The following is a 27,702-nucleotide window of genomic DNA, read 5'->3' on the forward strand; positions in this document are numbered from 1 at the left end:
AGGTCTCTCTTGGCCTAATCGGAGTACCTCAGGAGCAAGAAGAAAGTGACTGACACTGTTCCAGACGTGGTTTTTGGCTCAGGGATGACAGCTCAAACACCTGCCCCCGAGGGCACATGAGGGACAGGGCGATGGTGCTCCCAGGCCAGCATGGTGGTGCTCCCAGGCCATGGTAGCGGGGTGGTGCTGTGGTTTGGGTCTGCTCTGGAAGCCAAAGGAAAGCAAAGCACAGGCACTTATGGGATGGTGTTTTGAGTAGCAGGAATGAGTCTGGGAACAGCAGCCCCGGGTGGAAGGGCCCGTTCAGGGAAAGCCGGGAGACGGGGCAGCGGGACACTGGGCAGTGATGGGAAGGGTGGGTGGGGGCCNTCCAGGCTGGTGGACGGCACTGTCAGTGGCCAGGCCATCACCGGAAGCCGAGTTTGGAGCTGGTGCGTGGAGTGGACTGAGGAAGTAGGAGGCTGCCGGGTAGGGCTAGTCTGGCGGTGAGGACGGGTAGGGCTGGTGGTGAGGACGAGCAGCGTTTCTGAACTGCGGCTCACTTCTCAAAGAACCCTACCTTTTGGTGGTTTGAAGCCAGGAGAGTCCTGTATCACACAGCACGGCACCGGATGTGCTCTGGGACCCGCGTGGTTAGTGGTTTGCCTTATGTCACAGGTCACCATGTGATCTCCCTGTCCCTGTCTGTCTCAGTTTTGTAGGTGGCAGAAACGCAGTCCTGCGTGACTTTGATTCCTGCCTACTCACCGGCCACCCTCCTCTTACTCTGGATGATGTCAGAACAGGACCTGGCGGATGTGGTGCAGATTGCCGTGGAAGACCTAAGTCCCGGTCACCCAGGTATGGAGCTATGGGACAGTAGGTGGATTCTTACCCTCTCTGTTCTTCAGAAACCCAGAAGCACTTCCAGAAGTTTTCTTTCCTTTAAAAAGTAAAGGAAGAGAAAAAGGTGATGCGTGTGCTAATCATGGAGAGTGGGAATATGGGCCCCAGGTCCATCCATGGGGGGCGGGGGGAGCAGCTTCCTCCCGCCCACAGTGGTCCTGTGACACGTGAGGCTCCACAGCTTCCCTCTGGACTGCCGTGCGCCTTGGAAGCCAGGCTTTGTTGGAGAGTGCAGGTCTGCTTCGCGTGTCCCTCAGTGATGGGCCTCTTCCCTGTAGACGCCATTGACCTTGGCTGAGCTGCTTTACTTTTGTCTGCACCCCTGTAGTCAGGAGTCTTGCCTGTGTATCTTGGCAGATATTTTTGTCGGGTAAGTTCCCAGAAGTGGAATTACTGTTCTATGTTTAAAATTTTGATAGGACACTAACAGATTTCTGGGAAATGTTTTTACCTTTTTTTTTTTTTAAACACTCGAAGGGTTTATTTGCATGATTCATAATCACATTTCTAACACTGTTTCTTTTTTTCTTAAATGTTTATTTTTGAGAGAGTTGGGGGGGCAGGTGGGGGAGGGGCAGAGCGAGAGGGAGACAGGATCTGAAGCAGGCTCCAGGTTCTGAGCTGTCAGCACAGAGCCTGACCCAGGGCTTGAACTCGTAAGCAAACCATGAGATCATGGCCTGAGCCAGTCGGACGCTTCATGACTGAGCCACCCAGGCGCCCCTCCCAGTAAGTTATTAAGTTATTAAGTTGTTCTTTCATTGACTGTGTGTAAGAACAACTTTTTAAAAATATTTTTGTTTGAGGCTGGTCATTTTTCTTAATGATGTTAAAAGCACACATCATCTTTGAAACTTTAAATATTTGTGTTGAGAAGACTGTTTATAAAAGAAACCCTACGTTTTAGGAATTTCATCTGTGAAAAAGCTTTGTCTGCACATTTGTTTTAGAAGGTTTCTTAGTAAATTCCTGCCCTCCCCCCATTTTTATTTAAATTTGAAAGGAGAAATGCACACAGTAAAGTCACTGAGTGTTTTAGTTGCCTGGTTATTCTTTTTGGAATAATAGAATTGAAATGCTGACTTTTTTTCCCCCACAGAGAAGAGAATTTTCAGAAATCTCCTAAGAAGTAGGTGGACGTCTGTCTTTTGTGATCTGTTTGATACGTTAGTTGGCAAAACTTCACTTGGAACTCAGTCGTGCTCTGGAAGGGAGAGTAGTAGAGATGGTTTTAGAATTACGTGAGCAGTCACAAGAAGACAGAGGTACTCTTTTCAGGGATGCTGCGCTTTTCCTCTTATTTTGCTTCTCCTTTGTTTATAAGAACCGCTGTCCCCCGTTGGCTGGCGAGATCAAGAGCCTGGCAGGTCACTCAACAAAGTCACTGCCCACCAGTGCAGCTGTGTGACCACAGCTTTGTCTGTGAAAGTGAACCTGTTTGTTTACAGCGAGAGCTTGCACCTTGGCCTCATTAGCACCACACCTTAGATGCCACTGAACGAAGAAAACCAGAAGCACTATCACCGTCTAACAGTTTTAAAAATAACTTCCTACTTTGGCAGGGGAATGACAGCTTCTTTAGAAAACACACACTGCAGTGGTACAAAAGAAAAATGTTCCTATTACATAAATTTTAAACCTTTTTAGAACTGTTCCAGTTCGGAGAGTTTCCTTCTGAAATAGTTTCTCTGGAGATTATAGCTCAGAGAACTCTTAGAGAAACCTTTTCTAAGCTTGGTTAGATCCCGTCTGGGTGTCTTAAATAATTGGGATTGCAGGGCAGTTTCCTGAGGCCACTGCGCGCACAGCTCGCCGAGGCCTTCGTACACACAAATTTCCAGTCGCTGGTCCAAAAGGACTTGCACCCACCCAGCAAATGCCGTGCTGCATACACGTATTCGCCTCCAGAGTGGGCTTAAAACTTGAGATGACTTTTCCCCCTCGTCCCTAAAATAAGAACTTTGTGAAATTTACAAGTAGTTAAGCACATAGAAGAAAGAAATCCTAGCAGCAGAACTGCTCAGGGGGTGTGTGGCCTTCTACTTTTGTCTGATTTCCACTGAAAACAAAGATGTTTAGGTTCCTCTGCCTTTCCATGCTCCCTCCCCCGCCATGGCTGCACTCACTACGTGTCTGGCACGGACCTAGATTGCAGCCTGTAGACTTGCCCTTCTAATTGATAGTCATGGCTCTAAAATGAACATTTGAGTTCTTTTATTTTTTTTAACGTTCATTTATCATTGAGAGATAGAGACAGAGCACGAGCAGGGGAGGGGCAGAGAGAGGAGGAGACAGAATCTGAAGCAGGTTCCAGGCTCTGACCTGTCAGCACAGAGCCTGACGCCGGGCTCAAACTCACAAACTGTGAGATCATGACCTGAGCTGAAGTTGGATGCTCAACCGACTGAGCCCCCCAGGCACCCCGGAAATGGACACTGAGTTCTTTTATCTAATTCTAAACATAATGTGTGCAGAATTCTAAAAAGCAGTGTAAGCAAGGTGTGCATATGTAGCAAAGGACAAAGGAAAGTAAACTTGCAGCACCACAGCCATCGCTGTGGGCCCTGCTGTGCTCGGTCATCTGCCGTGGGTACACTGCCTTTTACACGTCTGCTCCTTTGCCTAAAGCCTTGAGGTACTTCACGCTGCTGTAGTGCATGGACTCTTCTGTAGTTACAGGAACTAGCTGTGTGGCCCTGGACAAGTCACTTAACCTCACTGGACTTGCTTACTATTCAGCGAATGAAAAGGATTAGGATAATGGTTGCCAGGATCTCTCTGTCTTCCAGTCCTGGTGTAAGTCACGTTTCTAGTGGCAGTTAAATAGACTAGGTTTTTGGGAACCTGTGTTTTGTTAACCACAAACACTTGTACGCATGGATTTCTCCTATTTTTACTTAACTGAATGAGAATTCATTGTCACACATTACTGTGGATGTGGCCGAGGCAGTCCCTCCTGCACGGGAGCCGCAGTGCACGGTGCAAAGCCCTTTGATGAGCAGGATGCTTTTGGGGACTATTGACCCTTGGCTATAAGGGTCTGCAAGGTGCAGCTTTGGATAATTTACCTCTAGGAAATCAATTTAGAGCTCTTGCCTTGGACATGTGAAAGGTTTGTGTCGGAGCCACAGGCCTATTTGGTATCTCTAAGTGTTGGAGTTTTGAGAGGAGTCATCTAGTATGTACGGGCTTAAAGGCATCGACACTTTAAAAATAAATCAAGATCTTATTTGGAACCTTAGTCGATACCCTCGTCAAAGGGGCAGTGCTTTGAGGTGGGTGCAGGGCACCCGGCCTCTCCCGGGTTTGCCCCAGCCACCCCTTAGCAGATGAGGAATCCCATGCCAGCAGGGTGTGCTCTGTCCACATCTGTGCACAGATTCGTGCAGAAAGGGTGGGAAGGTAATCTGCTCTGGGGGTAGACACTGCCATGGCCGCTATCACAGCTTGAGCTGGCGTGAGTTCTAGCACCTGCATGGGGCTGCCGGGAAGGGGGACTGATTTCCCTGAGTGGAGATGGCTGGGCAGCGGGTGGTTCTGGGAGGGTTGGGGGGAGGAGCAGGGATTTGGTCAGATAGCACGTCAGAGCCAGGCAGACGATGATGCCCGTGCCCGTCCCAGCGAGTCCGTCCTGCTCACCTGGAGCGTGGGATGCACTTGAAAGGTGGACAGATGATACCCCAAAGTGTGCATGCTATGGTTTACTCCCACAAGTGCCGTGGGAAACATGCCTTTGTGTGTGCATGTGTGCGGACAGTGTTCTACACATGTGTCTATATATCCTCACGTACTGGTAACATTTCTGATCTTGGCCTTAAAAAGTAATTGAAGCCACTAACCAGGAGGGCTGTCCACATGACATTGCTGAGTGGAGAGGAAAAGAGGCAGACTGATCTGTTGGTAAGCCCTTGTCACCCCCACTCTGTGTACTGTGTTTGTGTCCACGTGTGACCACGCAGCACTAGGGAGGGGACATACACTAGGCAGTGAACGTCGGTGACTTCGGCGAGATGAGAAGGAAAAACTACTGTGCAAAATGGAAAAGCCCTCATGGTATCAGGTTGAAAACAAGTGTTGAATCTAAAATTCTATCGTCGTCTGCGAGTGTGGACAGCTTACAGATTGACTAGGTCTGGGGCCGAGGCTCAGGAGTAGAGAGAAGCGTGTTTGCACAGATGGATGTGATTGGGGCGGTTTTTGTGTCTGATTTTTGTGCTTATCTGTACTGTTGCTTCCGTGGCGGATGCGGGGCGTCGGGAAAGCAGAGCGCTGGGGCCGCCCGAGTGCGGGGCGCCGGGAGCAGCGGCCAGTGCAGGGACGGCCTTGACGAGCGGACACGTTGAAACGCGGTGTTAGAGGGGGCTTGAGTTTGCAGTGCGGTGGCCGACAGACAGACGTGGACGTTGGAGAGAAATGCGTGTTATTTGGGTTTTCTCCTGCCAACGTTCCAACAGGGTGGCTCCACGGAGCACTAAAGGGGAAGGCTGTCGTTTCAGTGTTAGGATCCAGTTGGTGGCCCATCGGGGAACTCGGTTATCTGGTGTCGCACTTTTTTTGAGATTAAGTAGAGTTCCTGCTTTCTGCTTGAGGATTTTAAGTTTACACGAAAAACGTAAAATGAGAAAGAGGTGGTGGTTTCTCCATCACCGGTAAGGCGGCCCGACTGCTTACCGCTTAGCGGACACGGCCCTGCGCGGCCGTCCCGTTCACGTGTGTGTCCTGTCCCCGCCGTTGGTTTTCAGTGGTCCTGGAGAACCACGTGGTGACCGACGACGATGAGCCGGCCTTGAAGCGCCAGCGCCTGGAAATCAACTGCCAGGATCCCTCTATCAAGGTGAGAGTGCGGCGCGTCCCGGTCGCCTCCCCCGCCGCCTGCGGGCGCACGTGTCCAGGGGAGTGCGGGCCCCTCCCTGCCGCGCGTCCTGTCCGCGCTGGCAGCCTGCACGCGGGGCTCCGCTGAGGCCACGCCTTCCCGCCCAGGGGCCGCGGCTGCGCAGTGCGGTCGTCAGGTGCTAGTCGCGCCCTGTGATCACGTGTGTCCTCACGCGCTGCCGTCACGTGCTGTTCGCCGCCTGTCGCGTGCTGCCACCACGTGCTCTTCTCACGTAGCGCCCCACCCCCGCACCAGCCTCACACCCAGTCCCCGCAGGCGTGTCCTCGGAGGGGGTGCAGGCCGGCCTTCCCTGCCCCTGCCCGCTCTCTGGCGAGGAGTCGAGTTGCACGCTGACCGCTGCACGGAGAGCCGGCTGTGTGGACGCGTGTGGACTGTGTGTCCCCCACGCGTGGGCGGTTGCAGAAGCGCGTAGGCTCTCGAGAAGACGCCCTCCGTTGAGCACGGACCGAGGATGTCGGCCCTCCCCCGGAGAGCCCGCGTCGTCCCCGTTCTCAGTCCCCCGGTCCCCTCAGCCCCTCGCCCGCCCGGGTCTCCGGTCCCCTGGTCCCCTCAGCCCCGCACCCGCCCGGGTCTCCTGCCCCTTCAGCCCTGTGCCTGCCCGGGTCTCCTGTCCCTTCAGACCCGCACCCGCCCGGGTCTCCTGTCCCCTCAGCCCTGCGCCCGCTCCAGTTTCCTGTCCCTTCAGCCCTGCGCCCACCCAGGTCTCCCGTCACGTGGTCCCTGTAGACCCGAGCCTGCCCCGGTCTCCTGTCCCCTCAGCCCCTCGCCCCCTCCGGCTTCCTGTCCCCATCCCCAGTCCCGGCAGCTGCGCACCCGCCCCGGTCCCGGGTGTCTGTCCCCTGGTCCCGTGCCCGCCTTTCGCAGGCGTCGCGTTGCCTCCCGAGTGAAGGGCGGCAGCGTCGCTGTTGTGTCCGGCGGTGGCTCCTCAAGCCCCCTGACCTGCAGCAGGCCGTTCACTGGCTGCAGGCTGGCCCCGCCCCCACCTCCCTGGGGGCCCCGGCGCGGCGGGCTGGTCTACACCGAGCGGCCCCGCGGCCGGCCCAGCCCAGCCCAGGAGCGCCAGTGGCAGGGAGCGGAGCGGAGGGACCTCCGTGTCCCCAGTGGCCAGTGGGACCTGAGCCTGCAGCCCTGGCCGCACGGGCCGCGCGCGTGCCGGCCACCAGGTGGCAGGCTTGCAGTTCGGAAGCACCTGGCTGTCGCCGGCAGGCCGTCCGCTCGGCGTGTGCTGCCTGCCCGGCTGGGCGTGCGCGCCGTCGCGGAACCGGGACCGTGGGTGCCCGGGGACGGCTCCAGAGAGTCTGCTCTAGGGCAGGGGGGCCCGTGCACGTGCTCGGGCCTGGTCCACGGAGGCGCCGCGATGTGGGGTGGTTCTCCTGGATCGGGACGACTGGGGGTGGCTTCCGGGGCCCGGCCGCTCACGCCCCGCATCCGTCCTGAGAGTCTTCTCTTTTCCGCTTGCAGTCCTTCCTGTACTCCATTAACCAGACAATCTGCTTGCGATTGGATAGCATCGAGGCCAAGCTGCAGGCTCTGGAGGCCACTTGTAAGTCGTTAGAGGAGAAGCTGGACCTGGTCACGAACAAGCAGCACAGCCCCATCCAAGTCCCCATGGTGGCCGGCTCCCCACTCGGCGCGACCCAGACGTGCAACAAAGTGCGATGGTAAGAGCAGAGCGCCGCGTCCCCCTCTCCGGCCAGCCAGGCCCGGTAGCGGGAGTTGTGCACACGCAGGCATCTCTGCCGTGGCTCCGGGTGCAGCGAGAAGAAAGCATGCGCGTGCCGTGGGGCCGGAGCATCTTGGAGTGGGCTCACGGCTCCTCAACATGACCCAGACGGTCGTGTGTCCTTTGCAGCCAGCCCACCAGGTCCTCTTCCCTGCCCTCTGTCCTGTGTGGCTGGTTCTCAGATGTTGGTGCTCTTAAATGTTTCTGGAACATTCTGCCCTTTCCATCCTACCAGCAGTTATCGTGCCCTCTAAAAACATGCAGGGTCTGAGCTAGTGATGCCTGCGGTAGTTTCTGTACCGTGTGAATTGAAACCTGGTAAAGAAATAACCTAGATTGGAAAGAGCCCCCCTCCCCCCTCCTTCTGTGGCCTGTTTGCTAGCTGTCCATCCAGGGTGCTCTGTTAGATGCCAGAGTTCCTGGCATGACCTGAAACTTGGGCTCTGGGTGTCGGTTTCCATCAACCTTGGCTCTTGCCTTTTCCCACGGGGGCTCCAAAGAAGTCGCACTTTTGGTGGCAACAGAATGTGTCCCTGTGGTTGATGAGAACATGGAGTGTTTTTGCTGAAAACTGTCGTGTTGTGTTATGGCCTTGCTGCCCCGAGTCTGCTGGGTTCTGCCCTGCCCGCGTGCCCTGGGACCGGGAGCAGAGATAAGGGGTGTGTGAGGTTGAATGGGGGTTCCTGGCTTGGTTTGGGAGTGCTCATGAGCACGCTGCACTTTCAAGGTGGTCACCTGTCCCGTTTCTCTGGCACAGCTGTGGGTGACACCTGCCGTGTGGGCACAATGGATAGTGCTTTGGTGTATTTGGAACGCTGGGTGGCCCCACGCCGGCCTCTGTCCTTGAGGGAAGGTGGGCTAGACCGCGGTGTTGCTCGGAGACAGGCCTTGTGCCTGTGTCTGTAGGTGTCCCGCCAGCGCCCGTGTGCGTGCCCTCCAGCAGAGGCTGGCTGAGCCTGTTCTCTGTAGGCACTGGGGCTCTACCCTGTTGGAGCCAGCGCCGGCTTTGAGGGCAAGTTTTCTGTGATACCTTCTTATCCCAAATTGTAAAAAAGACATAATTTATAATGAAAAAAATGAGTGTAGCGTCTTAATTGTAGTGTCAGGAGAAATAAAAGGGGGGCAGCGTATAATAAAATAACACAAATTTCCATGTGTGAATAGTTAGGTGAGATGCACCAGGAGGCAGTGAGCAGGCCGGGTGCCCCGACCTCGTACGCGGAGTCCCGGTGGCCAGGAGGGCTGTGGCACAAGTCCGCACGCACTGGGAGCTCCAATACCAGTTCGTAGTGGAATCTTATAAAACGACAAGCCGTTCTTGATGACATTTCAACTAAAGCGAAATGTTCTTTTTTCTAGACTTGAGTAATAGTTGAAATCCTGGAAAATTTGTTGTCCAGTAATATTTTGTTCATGAGTGTGGAGTAGAGAAAGATGCTAGGGTCAGAGAGCCGTTAGAACCCTGTATTTTCCTTAAATGAGTGTTTGGGACATCGGAAGGTGTTTCGTTAGATGAGAGTTCTCACGTGCCGAAGGATGGCCTAAGCTGCTTGGCCTCTGCCCGCTAAATGCCAGCGGTGTCCTGTAAGTGATGATTCAGTGTATCCCACTGGATTTCAGACTCATTGGGAGCGGCTGCTCCCAGGTGTGAGAACAGAATGCCTGTCTGTGCTGGGCTGGTTCTCCTCCGTGTCTGACTTCTTTACCTGTGTCTGGAAGAGGTAATCTTGATGCATCAGGGAAAGTGCTGACAAAGTCTGCCCTCGCAGATTCCACGGTTGACGCCTCAAGACGGCCCCATCAGGGGCAGGTGGGTGAGGCCCAGGTCTGAAGAGTGCTGTTGCAGCTGTGGTTTGGACCTTGTGAGCAGCTTGTTCTGGGATTTCTTGTGTATCCGGAGCAGGGTGTGTTATTGGGAGAAGAGGCTGCCCTGGTCTGAAGCCTCGGGGTGACCTGGGTCATGCCACGTGCTAGTGTTAATTGTCAATTTCCAGTTTCCTTATCTTGAAAACTAAGACCAGACAAAGGTGTCCTGGGCCTGCCTTTAGGACTCAGTCTCCTTCGGTCTAACCATGAAGCTGGGGGTGAGAGGGAGAGAGGGTAGCCCCGCTTCCTTTGGATTTGGGCCTCTAGGCTGGTGTGCCGTGTCCTATGGGGCTTTGGGTTGTCTGAGGATGGAGTGGCTCACTTGGATGAAGGCATTTCAGGCTGCAGGGGGCCACCAGCTTTCCCAGCTTTCTTCACCCGTTCCTCGATCGCAGGGCTGGTGGGGAGAGACCTTCGGGAGCTTCCCTGGATAGATATCCCACAGTGCTTCCCTCTGCCCAGAGGCAGGAGTTAAAGCTGCTGCGGTTTTCTTTGTGTGTATTCACAGGCAGTAAGTTAGAAGGAAAGTTTTCTGATAGGGACTCAGGCGTATGACCTAGCTAAACCAAGTCAGTTAGGTTTTCTGGCTTTAAATAATTGTACCGGTAACATAAAATCAGCCCATTAGGGAATGTGCTTACTGTGTCTGGCACAAGGTTCATTCATATTTTTCGTAAAACAGTTACGTATAGCAACTGGTGTAAGAGTAATAAAGGAACAATCATTTTTCAGTTTTCTCCTAGACGTGGCGTTAAATTGTATGTATATGAATGATTTTTCAAAAATTAAGACAACAATTGAAAGCTGCTAACAAGAAATTTTGGGGAGAAGTAAGGGATAAGAATTTAATCCCAGTATGTCAGTGAAAAAAGTGTATATTTTAACTAGAAAGTTGTTAATTTGCAAACACAAAAATAAATGAGAATTGTATGTATGAAATGAGGGTAGTGAGTGGACACAGGAAAGGGAAAGTCTCCAAAACAAATTAAAAATTGGTTAACATTCTGAATAACAAAAGTGCTTTTACCAACTATTTATTTTGGGCCTCAGATATTTAAAATGTAAGTTAGAAGTATTTAAGTTCTGAATTACTTTATATGGAAATCATCTGTTTTTTAAAAATAATTAAGATTTTTTTAGGCCCATATTGTGGGTGATTCATGGGGAAGTCTGAGTGTAATGGAACCAGCCATATGGAGGCCCCTTTAAAGGTCTTTCTAGTTAATGAGGAATTCGGTGGTGGGTGAGAAGCCATCATCTGAAACCCCACCGGCCCTTCCGTTCGGAGAGGTTGCCCGGGGCCCAGAGCCAGCCCGAAGCCGCGGCGCACAGCTTGATCTGCGTATGCACTCTGAGATCCGCTCATCTACTGGTTCTTTATCTAGACTGTGCTCTGAGCTCTGAGACTTATTTGTTCTCTTTACTCTCTGGGGGGCAGAAGGCAGCCGAGTGTTGCCAACCCCAGCTGGCATTTAGGATCCAGATTTTCAGATTGTAAGCCTGAATGAGATTCTTTATTTATTTATTTTTTTGAATGAGATTCTTTAAATAAGTCCAAGGAAAAGAAATGAAAGAAAACCTTTTGCTTTGATGCGAAAGCTTAACCGTTGTAGTAAAACTGTCTGTGAGGATATTTGGACAGGTTTCGTCCAATGACCGTGTTCTACTTGGGGAGAAGGACAATGGACTTGAGTTGCTGCAGGTAGGTGCTTTTTTTCCTTGAAAGTGCACCATACATTCAGATTTTGCTTGTGATTGAAGGTGTAGAGACTTGAGGCTTTACCTCTAAAGCTGCTTTCATGTTGGTGTCGGCGTTGGAAGTGACCGACCGCGGACGGGTTCCGTAAGGAGCTGCGGCAGGCCCTCTGTCCGCATTTCAGCAGGGCCTCCGTTTCACAATGTGGGCCGCAGGGGTCAGGTGTATGGACGGGAGCATTCATACAGATCAGCGTAGAAATTCCGCTTTTGCACTGGACACCGAGCCATTTGGAGAAACTGTAGTGAGTAGGACGCTGCTTAGCGCAGCTGCTGTCCTAGCTGGTGACCGCCAGTGGGCCGGCAGGACGGGGCCGCCTGGTGCCTGCCCGGAGCGGGGGAATCCCCGCGTGTCCCTGGTGACTTTCAGGGCCAGCCTGTGTGATGAGTCAGAGAGTGGCTCAAACCCACGTGCTCCAGGTTGGTTTTCATTAAGGGAACACGTTAACTAATGAAAAAAATACTGGTCTCTTATTTGTAAACACAATCCGTTTTTATTTTTATTTTTTATGCACACATGGTTTGTTTTTTTTGAGATATAATTGCCCTACAACAGATTTTTATTTTTAAAAACTTAAAAAGTTGTTTTTTTGGGGTTTTTTTTTTTTAGAACTTTAGTGTATTTATACAGTTTGAAAACAATTCCGGTAGTCAGGGGCCTTTTTATAATACTCAGACATACAAGTGATTTCTTTTCAAGATAAGCTTTTCCTTCCAAGAGGTCTGTCCTGTAGGACACATGAAGGAAGAAAATGATTTTCTTTCTTTTTCTCTAAGCTGATTATTGATCTAGAAGTTATTTAAATTCTCTCTGCTGTGCTGGCTGCTGAGTCTGTTTTATTTCCCAGAGGGCTTTTTGTTTTAAGTGTTGGTGGATATTTGTGGAAAGGCTGTATTTTGAGACTTGTGTGGCTTCTGGATAGAGGGAAGTCCCCTCCTGAGGTCTCTTCTGGCCCTGGACACTAGCAGTCCTGGTGAGGGGTGGTCTGTGTTCAGAGCATTTCCGCTCTGGGTCATTGACCTTTTCAGTCAGGACCATATCATTTCGTAGGCTTTGGAATGTGACAAACTTCCTATAGGGCTGTTTGAATTGTGAAGAAATGGTTTGGTTTCAGCCATTATGGGCTTAGTTCTTTCCTTATTAAGTGTTCAATTTTTGATGTTTCCACCTGTAGATGTATGATTTCTCTTGCTGACTGGCCTGCACTGCACTGCTTTGCATAGCCACACACTCTCAGTGACCTAATCAGGATACCCTGTACACATCAGGGTCGAGTACCAGCTAAGGAAAACTTAACATTTTACACACATAGAACCTACGGAAGATTAACCTAATCTGATGACTCGGGTCCAGTCAGATAACCAAAGCAGGTACTAAACACGTAGGCAACCGTTTTGATAGATCATGCACTTCTGCTAATTTGGAGTACTTTTCTAGTGTTAGAATAACTCAAAGCTTGTCATTTGAAATCTGTAGGTCAATTTGGAGAGAACTGTCATCTTAATGCCGTGAAGTATTTGGACCCGTGAACATGGGGCACACCTCCGCTTGCACAGGTCTTTCAGTTCTCAGCAGGCTTCATTTCAGTGTGTGGGTCTTATTCGCATTTTGTTGAAGTTTTCTCCATGTATGGCCTACTTCCAGGTGCTATCGTAAATGGTGTTTTAATTTAAATTAATTTAATTTAAATCGTGTTTTAAATTCCAATTTCCAGTTGCTTGTTGGTGGTATGTAGGCATACAGTAGCTTTTTCTATACTTACCTGTGTCCTGCATCATTTCTACATTCACTTGCTTTAGTAGCTTTTCTGTAGGATTTAAAAGAGAATTATTTGGTCATATATGTTTTTTATATAGGGAGTTTTACTTCTCGTCAAATTTCCCTACCATTTTTTTTTTTTTTTTGAGAGAGAGAGTGTGTGTGTGGGGGGGGGAGGGTCAGAGAGAGGGAGAGAGAATCCCAAGCAGGCTCCATGCTCAGTGCAGAGGCCAAAGCAGGGCTCGACCCATGAACCCTGAGAACATGGCCTGAGCCAAAATCAAGAGTCGGGTGCTTAACCGACTGAGCTACCCAGGCCCCCTTATCTACTATTTCTTACTTTGCTTTCATGGATAGGGTCTCTAATTTCAGTGTGTGTGTATGCACACGTGCATGTATTTTTACCTTATTTCTGATCTCTGAGTAAAAGGATCCAGTCTTCACCATTAAGTGTGGTGTTAGCTGTAAATCTTTTGCAAATGCTCTTTATTACGTTGATGAAGTTCTAATTCCTGATTTCATGAGAGTTTTTATTGTGAGCAGGTATCGAATTGAATGTTCACATGCTCTTTCTATATCTCCTTGAGATGATCATGTGGTTTTTCTTTTTGATTCTGTTGTTGTAGTGAGTTATACTGATTGATTTCAAATACTAAACCAGCCTTGCATTTCCGTCTTAATAAACCTGATGGCCATTGTGTATTACCCCTTTTATATATTTTTGGATTGACTTGCTAACATGTACTTAAGGGTTTTTGCGTCTCTCTTCATGGGGTATGTTAGTCCATAGTTTTCTTTCTTGACCTGTCTTTGTTACTAGGATAATGCTAGTCTCAAAAAATTACTTGGGAGGGGCACCTGGGTGACTCAGTCGGTTAAGTGTCCAACTTGGTTCAGGTCATGATCTCACAGTTCGTGAGTTCGAGCCCTGCATCCAGCTCTGTGCTGACAGTTTGGAGCCCGGAGCCTGCTTCAGATTCTGTGTCCCTCTCTCTTCCTCCTACCCTCTCTCTGTGCCTCTCCTGCTCATGATTCGTCTGTCTTTCAAAAGTAAATATTTTTTAAAAATAGCTCGAGAAGTCTTCCCATGTTTGTTTTCTGAAAATGTTTGTATATGATTAGTTTTATTTTTTCCTTAAATATTTGGTCCAGTTTGCCAGTGAATTATAAATTCAGTTTGGGTTTTTTTTTTAATGTTTATTTTTGAGACAGAGAAAGACAGAGTATGAGCAGGGGAGGGTCAGAGAGAGAGGGAGACACAGAATCTGAANCATCTGAATTCTGGAATTTGTTAACATCCTTTTTTCATAGTATCAGTGTATTTTTTATTTATTAAAAAATTTTTTTAACATTTTTATTCATTTTTGAGAGACAGAGACAGAGTGCTAGTGGGGGAGAGAGAGAGAGAAAGAGAGAGGGAGACATAGAATCTGAAGCAGGCATCAGGCTCCGAGCTGTCAACACAGAGCCCAGTGCAGGGTTTGAACCCATGAACCTCAAGATCATGATCTGAGCTGACAGAATCTGAGGTCGGACACTTAGCTGAGTGAGTGAGCCACCCAGGTGTCCTCGCATATTATCTTCTAAATGTCTGTAGCTGCACACGGCATTTAGTTGCTGTGACTCCCTGGGCTCCTTTGGTTTTTGATAATCTCACAGACCTTGTTTTTACAACATTCTGAGAAGTACTGGTCAGGTGTTGATAGACTGTCTCTCCCTGGGAATTTGTCTGATGCTTTTCTCCTGATTAGCCCGGGATTGTGGAAGTTTGAGAGGCAGACCCCAGAGGCCGAGTGCGTTCTCATCACGTCTTCTCCAGGGAGCACGCTGTCTCCGTGGCTTCTCTATGCCTTGGATCACTGGGCTTAGGTGGCACTGGTCAGATTTCTCCACTGTCTGGTTCCAGCGGCCCCCTTCCATCCTGTGTTCTTGGGAAGGATGTCACTGAGCTCGGCCCCACGTTAAAGAGTGGGAAGTCCTGACCCACCTCTTCGGTATGTTGTTACTGTCCTGCACAGGAGGTTTATGTCTTCTTCTCCATTTATTGATTGTTATTTATTTATGTCAGTGTGGACTCGCGGATATTTATTTTACACTTTGGGTTAGAATCCAGTACTCCTTGGTTTTGTTGCTCGAATGTTCCAGCTTTGGCCGTTGAGATTGCTCTGAGGTGGCTCCTGTGTCCTTGGACACTCCCTTCCCCCTAGTCTTTTTGGCTTTTTGTTTGTTTCTTTTGAGCACTTCCTTCCTTCCTGGCACCACAAGATGCTCCAGGCTCATCTGGCACGTCGCCACACCAGTCCTCCAGTCCGCCGTTCCTCCTTTATGGGAAAATGGCAGCCCAGGATCTGAGCATGGGATGTCTCACCGCTGTGGCGTCACGGCGGCTCTGTGTCCCTCTGTGCGGTGCTGGAGCACCTGCTCCCCCCCCGGGCCCTCCTGTTGCCCGGTTTTCCTCCTGGCGGTTGTTCTTTGGTAGCCACTCCTGTGCTCCGTGGAAGGAAGAGCGAATACGCGTCCCTGCACAGTGGCTCCTCTGGTTTGGGACTGTCAGCTTGCAGTCAGAGGTTTCGTTACTGTGCAAGCATAGCTTCCCTGGGAGGGAGACGGTGGGGGTTGAACCAGAACTCCTCTGAGGCAGCAAGTGGTCAAAGTTTGCTGCATTAGGTTATCCCCGCTTCTCTGTTGCAGCTGGTTATTTTGGGGATTTATTTTTATGCTGTAACTTACTCATTTCATTCGATACTGGGGATAAATTTTTAACGCTCATTTATTCTTATCCCTAAGAATATTTTTTGGACCCTGGTTTTTATGACTATAAAGAACAGAACTAACCCTATGAAACAAATTTTAGCAAAGGTTTCATTTGAACGCTTGGTACGTTGGTTGGGGGATATGAACTGCAATAGAGAATCCTCTGGGTGTGCAGGCTCACAGTTGCAGGCTGGCAGGTTCTGCTCGTAAAAACGCTGGCCCCTCCCCTGTTTACGTCCTGTCCACGAGGACTTGTCCCAGGGCACTGCTTACTCCCAAGGGGACTTGGGAAGGTAGCCTGGCTGCACAGCGGCTCCCAGGGACAGGACCACCCCCCGCAAAGGGAGCGGGAGTCCACGGTGGACACGAGCCGCCCCTGCCGCTCTGGGGCTTGAGGACCTCCGGGTGTCTGATTTTACTGTTCTGACTAAGGGCTGCTCCCCTGCTTCTGCTCCCACCACGTTCGCTCTCCTTGGACTCTGAGGCCGACTGGTAGGCGGCTCGGCGTTTGTAAGTGCACCGCAGGACTCACCGTTCAGTTTATCATGGCCCGGCTCCGTGTGCCGTGCAGGAGCGCGCCTGGGGGAGAATGTGCGCTCACGGAGCATGTGTCTGTCGGGTGGAAGGATCTGTACGTGTCTTCTTATGAGTAGAAAGTGGAATTGCTTGAGATTTTTGCTGGCTTGCTTTTGTTGAAATTTTTTTCTTTGAGATAATTCACAAAAATTATAAAATTAGTATTATATCAGATTTCCCCATCTGACCTTTATGAGTAGTTACTTTGAATTGCCAAAGGACTGGCCATCAGCAGAACATGGCCCTGTGGGTGGGAGGGGAGACAGAAATGTTTCCAACATTTTTTCAGTGTTCTGGCAGGACCCGTCCTCTTCCAGCCACAAAACACAAAGCTGGACGTGACCGTGTGAAGAGAGGCCGCACCTGAGCTGCCTGCCTCGCCCAGGCAGGGAGGGGGCCGCTGCTGAAGGTGCGGTCTTGGCTCCCCCTTGGAGGTTAGCACAGACCTGGACACCTGGAGGGCCGGCTGTCTCTCCTGGGCCCAGAGCCTGGCTCTCATTCACTAAGTCCGGGGAAGGAGTATCCAGAGGATTTCCTTTGGGCGTGAGTTATTTAGTTCTATGATGGTGATGCTCTCAGCACCTGCCTGTGCAAAGTACAGGTTAGGCAGAGAACCTAGATGTGGACATTCTTCTCTGTCCTGCGGTGGTTTGATGACAGGTGTCTGCATCCCCCCAGCAGTGAATGTCCATGGGTGTGTCACCGTTGATGATTAATTAGACTTTTCAGTGGTTGGCTTCTTGTTTTCTGGAGTGAGTACAGTCAGTGCTTGTGGACACTTTCCTTGGTGATTAGGAGCTGGAAACAGGTTCATACAAACCTGACTTCCCCAGGATACCCTATTATTCAGGGAAGGGTAAGAGGAGTTCTCTTGAGTTAACCCAGTGCACTGAAAGTCTTGGGCAGGGATGGAGGCTACCTCCCTGCCCCGCCGTTTCCACAGCAGCCTGCCTAGTCAATGGCGGCCTGTCCCGGCTGAGCTGGCAGCCGCTTCAGACCCGAATCAGCATGCTGTTTCTGTTGGCTTCAGCAAGTCCAAACATTAGCTTCTCTTGCCATCCTTGTTGTAGGGGTTCTCTTTGTGAGGACACAACATAAGTTTTGTGTGTATGCAAGTGCACGTGTGTGTCTTTGTGTACGTGTGTACATTCAGAATGTGATTATAAGCCTCTGAAATTTGTATGAGGTTTTAGCTAATTCAGAGTTGTTTTTGTTTTTTAATGTAGAGAGAGCGTGCACACGAGTGGGGGGGGAGAGGGAGAGAGAGAATCTTAAGCAGGCTCCACACTTAGTGCAGAGCCTGACATAGGAATTGTTCCCAGGACCCTGAGGTCATGACCTGAGAGTTGGACCCTCAACCAACTGAGCCACCCAGGCGCCCCAAAGACCACTTTTTAAAATGGTGTTTTAGGGGTGCCTGGGTGGCTCACTTGGTTAAGCATCTGACTTCGGCTCAGGTCATGATCTCACAGTTCATGGGTTCGAGCCCTGCATCGGGCTCTGTGCTGGCAGCTAGCTCTGAGCCTGGAGCCTGCTTCAGATTCTTTGTCTCCCTCTTTGTCTGCCCCTACCCCACTTGTGCTCTGTCTCTCTCTGTCTCAAAAATAAGACACACACACACACACACACAAAATTTTAAAAAATGGTGTTTTAAAACATTTTTTCCTGTATTTTTCAGGATTTTTTTCAGGCTTTTATATTTGTGGTTTGTGAGGTTTTTTTTGCATAGACTTCAGTAGAGCTCCTTGGCATATGTACAAATGATAGTCCTTCTTGTGTGAATGATGAGCTAAGGGGACAGAAATGTTGATGTTTAAAAATACGAGTACAGGTACTTTTAACATGGTCACAAAGCGATTTCCTGAAACAGAAGAGAAGCTGAAGGCTGCTCTGTAAGTGTAGCTTGGAAAATGTTTGCCATGACAGCTCTGGAAGCTGAAGACACTTCGTTTTGAAGCCATCAAAATAAAGCAGTTAAAGTATGCAACATCGAAAGGGCAATAGAAATAGGATTATTTCTGGTCTTGGTTTACAAGTGGCTAAGTGCTTGCGAGGTGCTTGGTGACAGGCCCTGACACCTCCAAGGGATGAGACCTATGGCAAATTCTTACTCTTCCCAAGCTTCCTCATCAGTGAGAATAAAACAGTATGTAAGGGTCACTGTGACAGAGGTAATGCATAGAAGCGCTTGGTATTCTTTGATCCTCAGCAGCCCTGTGAGGTTTTGTTTTTGTTTGTTGATTAGAGAGAGAGAAAGAGAGCAAGAGAGAGAACATGTACATGAGCAGGGGAGGGGCAGAGAGAGGGGAGCCAGAGAATCCCAAGCAGGTTCTGAGCTGTCCGTGCAGAGCCCAGCACGGGGCTCCATCTTAGGAACTGTGAGATCCTGACCTGAGCCAAAGTCTGATGCTGAACTGACTGAGCTACCCAGACACCCCATTGATCCTGTTAAGGCTGCTTGTTCACCAAGGGGTTACTGCCAGCCAGGCCTCATGGTGCGTGCAGGGCTCACACTGGTGAGTGCATAGAACTCTAGGTCACCCCACCCTCCGTGGGTGACAGTGCCCTAGGCTGTCCCATGGGCGGTGTCTTAAGTTTCTCTTCTAGATCATGATTCTTGGTCTCTTTTCTTTCAGCAGCTTGAGGCCATGAAGTCTAGAGGCAAGAGCCAGAGGACTAAACTCAGAAATGAGGCTTATTCTCGAATTCATTCATGTCTTACACACATGGGCTTGACTGTGTAGTGAGCACTCATGGAGGCAGTTGAGGTCTGTCCTTGAGAAAATGGACAGAAAGGCCCGCTGTGCAGCGGGCTGCCATGTACCAAGCTAAACTGTAGTGACTGAGCCATGTAGTAGATGAGTGCTGTGTGGGGCCTGTGGACACAGCAGGTCTGTGCCTCTTCTGCGGGGTTGTGCATGTGTGCTGTTGTGTTATTGTTTTAGTTTATTTATTTAATGTTTGTTTATTTTTGAGAGAGAGACAGAGTGCGAGTCGGGGAGGGGCAGGGAGAGAAGGAGACACAGAATCCGAAGCAGGCTCCAGGCTCCGAGCCATCAGGACAAAGCCTGGCGTGGGGCTCGAATCCATAAACTGTGAGATTCTGACCCGTGCCAAAGTCAGATGCGTAACCAACTGAGGCACCCAGGCGCCTCTGTTGTTTTAAACCAGTAGCACCCTTCAGAATCACCTGGGGAAATGGTTAAAAAAACAAAAACAACTTCGGGCTCTCTGGGGGTGGCCCCTAATTTCTCCAGGAAATTATCGTGTTTGAAGAGTAGTGGGTTATGGAGTGTTCCTTCATTGGTCTTGGTTAGAATGTCCACTTTGCTTCTTGAGGACTTTGGGCTCAAATCTAACTTGGCTATGTGGGCCTAGGCAGGTTATTAGCGGGTCTGTGCGGTGGTGTGCTGATGTGCAGGGGGAAGGCATTGCGGTGGCCTCTCGTGCTTTGAAGTTTGAGTGTCTCCTTCCACGTGGAGCCCTGGGGGCAGTCCTGCCTGCCGTGACTGCCCCTGCGGGGTGCCCGGGGGCTGTTTACTTAGTCACTCTACAAGGGTGAGTGATCTTTGTGCCCCCTGGTCACAGGTCACTGGGCCTTAACAGGGCCATGTCACAGAGCATTTTTGTTTCTGAATGATCCTATTTTACGCAGGAGTATACAGCTTGGGCAATTAGCATAATCTTAGAATTAAAACCGGACAGTCTTATGAGTCTACTCTTTTCCTTTTTACTTAATTTTGGTTTTTATTTAATAGGAACTTAAAAAACAAACATACGGTAAGGTATAGGTAAGGGTATAGAAAATGATTTAAGATTGCCAAAGAATGAATTGAACGTGTAGTTTTTAGAAAACAAAATGACTGGGATGCCTGGGTGGTTCAGGATTTTGGCTCAGGTCATGATCTCATGAGTTTGTGGGTTCAGGCCCCGTGTCAGGCTCTGTGCTGACTTTGTAGAACCTGTTTGGGATTCTCTCTCTCTCTCTCTCTCTCTCTCCTCTCTCTCTCTCTCTCTCTCACCCACCCCTTCCCCATTTGCTCTTTATCTTTCTCTCAAAATAAATAAAAATAAACTTAAAGAAAATCAAATGGCTGAGGAAGAGAGAAATTGATCACTGGAACATAACAGAGAGCCTAGAAGTAGCCCTGCTGAGCTTCGACAAAGGTTCAGAGATCATTCAGTGGGGAAGGGCAGCCTTTCAACACATGAGCTGGGGCAGTGGGACATCCACCAGCGGAACGAGAGAGAGGAACCTCGGTGTCACATTATACCTGGAACAGAAATTAATTTTAAATGGAGCACAGGTTTAAATGTAAAACTGTAAGACCTGTAGATGAAGATGTAGGAGAAAATCTTTAGGACCCAGGGCCTAGCTAAGACCCCTTAGACTTGATAGCGAAAGTAACATCCATGAGAAAAATGATGAAAATCAGACTTGCGAAGACCTGTGAGGAGGACAGAGAATCAGTCAGGCTGCAGACGTGGTGGGGTGCTGTGTCACCACACACCTGACGGGGACCGCTGGCACACTCGCCTGTAGGAAAACAGTCCGGTTAGAAACTGGACAGGAGACATGAACAGATATGTTGCCAAAGAGGAGATATGGGTGGTGAATGAGCACAGGATTATTAGTCATCAGGGAAATGCAAGTCCAAGCCACATGAATGTCACTCCACATTTATCAGAATGGCGAACTAAAAACTTAGCAATACCACCAGATGTTGGCGAGGATGTGGAGAAATTGGATCTCTCATCTCTTGCTGGTGGGAATGTAAAATGGTGCGGCCACTCTGGAAAAGTCTGGCAGTGTTTTGTAAAACTAAACGTGTACTTACCATATGGCCCAGCAGTCACATTCTTGGGCATTTATCCCAGAGAAATGAAAACTTATGTTCACAGCTTCTACACGGATGTCCGTGGCAGCGTTATTCGTAAGAGCCCAAACCTGCAAATACCCCGGGTGCCCTGCTGCAGTTACAGGCTCACAGAACCGCGCAGTAGCGACCCCGGCCGACCTGGCGGTAGCTCTGCCCCTTGGATGATCTCGGGGGTTCTCCTGAGTACGAAAGCCAGTCTCAAAGGTCCTCAGCTGTGTGATTCCATGTCGGTACTAGTCTCAGTGCGAGAACCGTAGATGGAGAGCAGGTTCGCAGTCGCTAGGGGACAGAATGGGGCTGGGAGGCCAGGTGTGTCTAAACGGGCAGCACGAGGCTGCTACTCGGCAGTGATGGCACAGTGACAGCGCTGTGACGTGGGTTTACACGTGGGGCCGACCCATCCACGACCACACGCGCACACACAGGTGCACACACAGTGGTGACAGAATCTGAGTAAGGACTGCAGTCTCATTAACAGAAATGCTCCAGTGTTGATTTCCTGCTTTTGATCTCGTTCTGTAGGTTTTATAGCGTGTCACCACTGGGGACCTAGGACTTGATGTGGTACTTTTATTATTTCTGTAATTATTTCAAAGCAGAACCTGTAGGGGATACGTTTGTGTGTGTGAGAGAGAGGGAGAGAGGAGGGATCTTGTGTGTGCGCGCGCGCGCGCACGCACACACACACACACACACAGTGTACCACTACACCCTGTAAAGGATTGGTTACATGCAGTTGTCTTACAGTTATGGGGGCAGCCAAGCACGTGTGAAGTCTAGGGCAGGTGGACAGGAAGGGGGGGAGATGGGGATCACGCTGGCAGGAGCTGTTTGGCGTCTTCAAGACCAGGGAAAGAAAGCCTAAACCTCCTTTTAAAGGGCTCTTTGTCAGACCGGGTCCGCTCAGGGTAGTCTCCCATTTGGTTAATTTAATGTCAGCCAGTCAGGACTTTTAATCACATCCTCAGAATTGCTTCACAGCAGATGCACATTAGCATCCGATGAATAATTGGGGACTGTAATTCAGCCCAGGCAAGACGTTTACATTACTGTGGCAGTTTTCCCGTAATCAACCTTAGACAGCTATTTCATTCTGACTAGTGGGATATGGATGTTCCTTAATTTTTGAAAATGAAATACTCTTTTTATACAATTTGAGGTAGATATGAATACATTGCATTAGTTGAAAGGGTATCATTTCTGGCATATTGTAACGCTGATATTTGGAAACCAAACAGATTCATTGCTTTCTTAAATGTTTCCTTTATAATGTAAATACTATTATCCATTTAAAAGCATCCCATGAAGCAGCTTTCCACAGTTGAATTTCACCTTACTCCTTTTGCGTTTTGAAAGTTCCTTCCCATCTCTTGCCCTCCCTGACTTCCGCCTCCTTTGCCACAGACACACGGATAAGAAATCGCAGCTGAGACGTGTGTTTCTGGTAGCCATGGGCTCAGCTCTTCTGGCTGACTTCCGACTACACTTCTAGAGTGTAGTTGAACAGAACAGCTTGTGTGTTACTGAGTGACTAATTTTTAATAATTCAGTGTCGTGAATGTGTTTTTGTGATGGATGAGGCTTTAGATTTAGCTAATTCTTGGATCCGTGGATGATAATGACTTATCACTCCAAGTGTGAGACAAGGTTCAGCCTCGGTCCTACTTCCATTGGTAGTTTTTAAAGTTTTAGGTGCTGAGAAACTTGGTTCACGTAGATAACTACGTGAGGTGAGGGGGCCTCTCAGCTCCTCAGGTCGTGTCAAGGGTCTTTGTAAGCGGTCGTCAAAAACTACCTCTGATCATCTATGGCCTGAAAAGGTCCCTAGGTCCTCTGTCAGTTTTGTTGAGAGCAGGAATGGTAAAGCAGTAGGTCGCCCAGGGGTGTTTCGTCAGTCAGCAGAGGCACGGGTTCTCACGCCCAGACCGGTGTCTCTCAGTGGCCTCGCCTTCCCTCCTGGGGTTCTCGCATCTCGGAAGGACTGTGCACATTTGTGTCATTTTGTTTCAAGGTGGGAAAGGGGCTTTGTGAAAGGAAACAGAAGACACATTTATCAGGGTGCGCTCTCAAAGGGAAACATTTTTGGGAAATATTATGTTGTGCAAGGTGAGGACTTGGACATTGCATTTTGAGAGCTGCCCACACCCAGGAGCCCCCTGAAAGTCTTGGGGTACGTCTAGGATAACTCATTTACATTGAAGCTGGTTGCTTCAGAACATTGTTTCCTCAATCTTAGCAAGAATTGTTAGGGAGGAGAGGCATATTTACTCAAACAACTTTGCCAGATGGTGCCATGAATAAGTCTTAATCTGTTTCCCCCAGGACTTCTGAGACCTCTGTTGTGCTCCTGTCCATTGTGAATTCTCATTAGGGAACTGTTGTCACCCCACAGGGTCATCCTAGTTAGTCGCTCAGGGAGGAGAGGAGTGGAGATGCGTGTTTGTGGGAGGGGGTCTTTGGGTAGGGGGGAGCAGTGCTCCACAGAACATACTTCAGGAAAATACCAAATGCATGCAAACCATTCATCTCCTGTTTTGATACAGGAGAAGCTGAAGTCTTCAAAGCCTGTGTGTGGCCACAGCACCAAGTCGAAGGTCACCTACGTCACTTGTGAGGCCTGCCAGTGCGTAGGTTGTAAGGATGTGGTGGGTTACCTTAGATGTCATCAAAGAAAACATACAATCCCTAAAAAAATAATACTTTTGAATGAAATGCAATTGATTATGCTTTTATTTTAGAAAAACACCTCACAGTCCCGTGATTTACTTGAACATGAAATGGTGCCATTTGTGACCCTGATTTGGGGAGGGGGCATTTAACAGCCATGATGCTGTGATACTGGGCTACATTTTCTTATGTGCTTTTGGTTACACGAAGTCTTCTCACATGAAAGCAGTGGTTCTCCCAGAGCTGTGCAGTTCAAGAATAATGTATGCTCAGGTGGCATTGCCATGCATTTCCGGTGCTCCTCTGGCTCTGTAACTTCAGAAGAGCGTGCTCACACTTCCTGTGGCCAAAAGATTAATGACCGAGCAGGCTCCAGGAGAACCTTGAGATAAGCTGCTGGCTACTGCTTATACTCACAGTGCCGCCTCTAGAAGGTTTCCGGATAGGGCTCTGTTCTTTTCTATAATCATTTTCCTTCAAAGCAAAGACCGATGTGTGATCCACCCACTCCCCTAATAGGAGGTGGAGGTGATAAATGTCAGGTGGTTTTGCCCGCTGTCCTTCTGTTACGTTTTCCCCTGTCCTTCCAGAGCTAACGTTTTGGAACGATGTTGATAGGTTTGATTATGAAAGCCTAGGTCTGCCATGTAGGAATTCCTTTGGATGGAGTGAGTACAAATACTGAGCCGAGTTTCACTCAGATGTGCTACTTCAGAAGCCTCACCAACTGTCACCCTGTGATCTCTTGCCCCATTCTGCTTAAAGGTGTAAATGTTCCTAACGTAACAGCAGTGAGGGGCGGTAAACTAGGGACCACGCAAAACAAAACAGTTCCCCTCTAGTTTATCCTAAGCCCAGCGTGAACAGCAAGTTACTTTAAATGTGACTTCTGTGTGGGGCCGCCTCCCTCCCATAGTGCAAGTCATTGGATGCTGACTGTATTGAATTACTCTTGTGTATTCTTACAATGAATGTTGTTGTTTTAAGGTCTTCTTTTTCTTTGTGATTCTTTTGTTCCCTAGCGTCGTCCCCCAGACTACAGTAATACTCAACAATGATCGGCAGAACGCCATTGTAGCCAAGATGGAAGACCCCTTGAGCAACAGGGCACCGGATTCCCTGGAAAATATCATTAGCAAGTCAGTAGCCACAACACCAACCCCACCTTTCACTGCCACTGCCACCATGATGAGTCCCCTCGAGAACCACTCCACATTCTGAGCTGGGCACAGCCAGTCGGTTGAGCCCGGCAGGGCGGCCCGCAGTGTTTGTGGTGGGGGAGGGCCGTGCTGCATGCAGGCCCGCGTGCTGGTGTGCCAGCTGGAGAAGGGGCCGTGTTAAGGGGAGATGCCTTTGGAACTTCCATGTCTGGTGGTCACGTGCGTAGTGGGGAGTTTGCTCTCTGTTTTCACAGCAGCCGGTGGAGCCTGTGTCCTCCTCCCTGCCCACCGTTTCCTCACGTGTGTCTGTCTGTCTGTACAGCCGCACGTCAGGTCAGCAGACACCTCCTTTTAAATTTGCTAAGTGATGAAGCCATTTTGAGGTGGTGATTTTTTCCTCCCACCTTTTTCTTCTGACACACTGGCCATGTGACCTTGGTCAGAAGTAAGAGTGCATAAGAGGCATCGAGCTCAGCTTTTCCTGGTAACCTGCCCCAGGAGGGTGGTTTTGCTTGTTGTTTCCTGCAGTGTGTTCGCAGAGTTCTGTTTGCCTTTTTCTCTCCGTGACCCCTGCAGGTTGCTCCTGCCTCAGCTCTGCCCCGTTGTCTTTACTGTCCGAGCCTGGGCTCCCCGGGCCCAGCCGTGCCGTGGGCCTGCCGTGTTGGGTGGCGGGGGAAGACTTGTTGGTGCTCAGGGACTGAGGAGATCTGGCCGGTGGAGGAGAGGTGGGGTCGGGCGTGCCTCCCGCAAGGGCTCAGCTGGAGGTCAGCTGGGGTAGGCTGTTGCAGGATCAAGTTCAGAAGCTGTAGCCCCCTCCCTGCGGCACGACCACGGCTGGAAGCACGTTTTGTCTTTGTAGACGGGGAGCTTGGGCCTCTTCCCCTTCCCAGCGGTTAGCAGTCCCCGCGGAGGGGTGTGGAGGGGCCGTGGGAGAGGCACGTAGCGTGTCTCCTGGTAGTAAGTGTATGTGTTCTGAGCCTTTTTTGGAGCTGGCGGCTTGTCTCCCGTTTTTCTGGCAGTTTCTTCTTGCTCCATAGCAGGACCCCGTCAGTGGTGAGAACAGCCCCCGGGAGAGTCTTGACTGGCTTCTCAGACCCACTCCAGTAGTTTTTGTTGGAGGGAATAGCTAGGAATGATCACGTGTTAACAAAGGCTGGGTCCCTTCTAGAAGGCCTACCAGTGTGGAGTGGACTGGGTCACTAGAAGTCTCCGGGCACACTTTTCTCTTCGTCCAGTCCTTTCCATGACACAGCCCTGAAAGTTGCTCTCACTCAAATGTCAGCATTTTATGGGATCCCCTCCATGATCAGAGAGCCGCCTCCTAGGCCTGAGTCACAGTGGGTTGTAGTTTTACTTCTTCTGCGATACAAACGTGTTTGTAAACTTTTACGTTTCAGACAGTTTCTTCCAACCCCAGACCATTTCGCGCGATTCAGTTGCTGTTACCCTGAGTAGAGAGCGCGGTGTGGGAAGACTTGCGAGCTGCTGCTTCGTGCAGTTAGGAGAGAAGCACGCGGCAGCCTCAGTGCTAGTCTCTGCTCATTGCTTGTGCTGCTCTCACGACATTGGCTGGTGTTTTTGTTTCCCGCTCAGCGCGGTGCCCGGGAGACGGCAGAACACCATTGTGGTGAAGGTGCCGGGTCAGGACGACAGCCACAACGAGGATGGGGAGAGCGGGTCCGAGGCCAGCGACTCTGTCTCCAACTGCGGACAGTCGGGAAGTCAGAACATTGGGAACAACGTCACCCTCATCACCCTGAACTCAGAAGGTGCGCCTGCAAAGCTTCTTTCCTTTGCCTGAATGGCAGTAGGTACAGTGTTCTGTTCTGTTTGTGTGTTTTTTGCTTTTTAGGAAAGTGATGCGGTCCCTCCCTTAGGATATAGTCCAACTTGATGGTTTTCCAGCTTTATAGCGGTGCACGTGCGGTAGACACTGTGCTTCGAATTTTGAGTTTGGCTCTTTTCCCGGCCAGCGGTGTGCAGTCCCATCCTCCCTCCTGGCGCGGGGCACCACGATCGTGAGGTCAGCCACACTGCACCCTGCAGCCATTCCGTCACCTTTAGCAGTGTTGGTGCGGTTGGTGCGTGCATTCCGTGAGTGGTTTCACGCATGGTGATCTGCGTGAGATCATGGTGAGATGATTCCGCCCAGCGGCAGGCTACCGTGAGTGCTGTGAGCAGAGTCAGGCCGGGCTAGGGCGTGATGTTTGGTAGGTTAGGGGCGTTAAGTACATTTCTGACTTAAAATGTTTCCAAACCTATGGTAGGTATTTTGGGACATAACCCCATCCTAAGTTGAGGAAGATCTGTGCGTGTTTACTGTTTTTAAAATGTGGTAGAAGACGGTGGAAATAACTCGGAATTTCATATCCTGAGGTCTCGGTAAATCCTGTGGGCTTTTCTGTGTGAACAGAAATGCTGTGACTTACAGTGCTCTCCTCCACTGCGGCACAGGGCCCTCCCGCACTCATGCATGTTGAGGCGGTTTCCGGAGGCTTTCTCATGGCACACTGCTGTGCTTCTGTAACCAGGAGCTGCCACGGTCTTTGAACAGAGGTCTCTCCACATCCCTGCTAGGGGCCGGACATCGGTGCCCAGAGGGGGGCTCTGCCACCTCCCACGAGAGACGGAGGGAGCTGCTTGGCGGGTGCCCGCACCTGCACCTGTTTCCCCCACACGGCGTCCCGTCCCCTGCTCTCCTGCCACAGTCCTCGCGGCCGGCTGCTGCCCTGGTCCTGCGTCTGCGGCTGACATGGGCTGCACACATGGCCCCTACAGCACGG

At 50.2% G+C, this 27,702-nt stretch overlaps 1 protein-coding gene across 6 annotated transcripts in view; it reads left to right on the plus strand.

Moving 5' to 3' along the window:
• Positions 1 to 698: 698 nt before the first annotated feature.
• The window catches only part of BANP (BTG3 associated nuclear protein), an 88,171-nt gene continuing 61,167 nt past the window's right edge, over positions 699 to 27,702 (plus strand). For 2 of the 6 annotated variants that reach the window (XM_077754107.1, XM_077754108.1), the window contains exons 1-5: positions 699 to 840; positions 5,628 to 5,719; positions 7,241 to 7,440; positions 24,782 to 24,898; positions 26,513 to 26,688. In XM_077754107.1, the coding sequence (XP_077610233.1) occupies positions 771 to 840; positions 5,628 to 5,719; positions 7,241 to 7,440; positions 24,782 to 24,898; positions 26,513 to 26,688 (655 nt within the window). In that variant the 5' untranslated portion in view covers positions 699 to 770. Of the gene's footprint in view, positions 841 to 5,627; positions 5,720 to 7,240; positions 7,441 to 15,983; positions 16,147 to 24,781; positions 24,899 to 26,512; positions 26,689 to 27,702 lie in introns of those variants that run through there. The other 4 variants (XM_077754109.1, XM_077754110.1, XM_077754111.1 and 1 more) reach the window with 3 other exon arrangements.

Source organism: Crocuta crocuta, unplaced genomic scaffold (genome assembly GCF_008692635.1).
Source record: "Crocuta crocuta isolate KB4526 unplaced genomic scaffold, BGI_CrCroc_1.0 scaffold61, whole genome shotgun sequence".
Taxonomy (NCBI): Eukaryota; Metazoa; Chordata; class Mammalia; order Carnivora; family Hyaenidae; genus Crocuta; species Crocuta crocuta.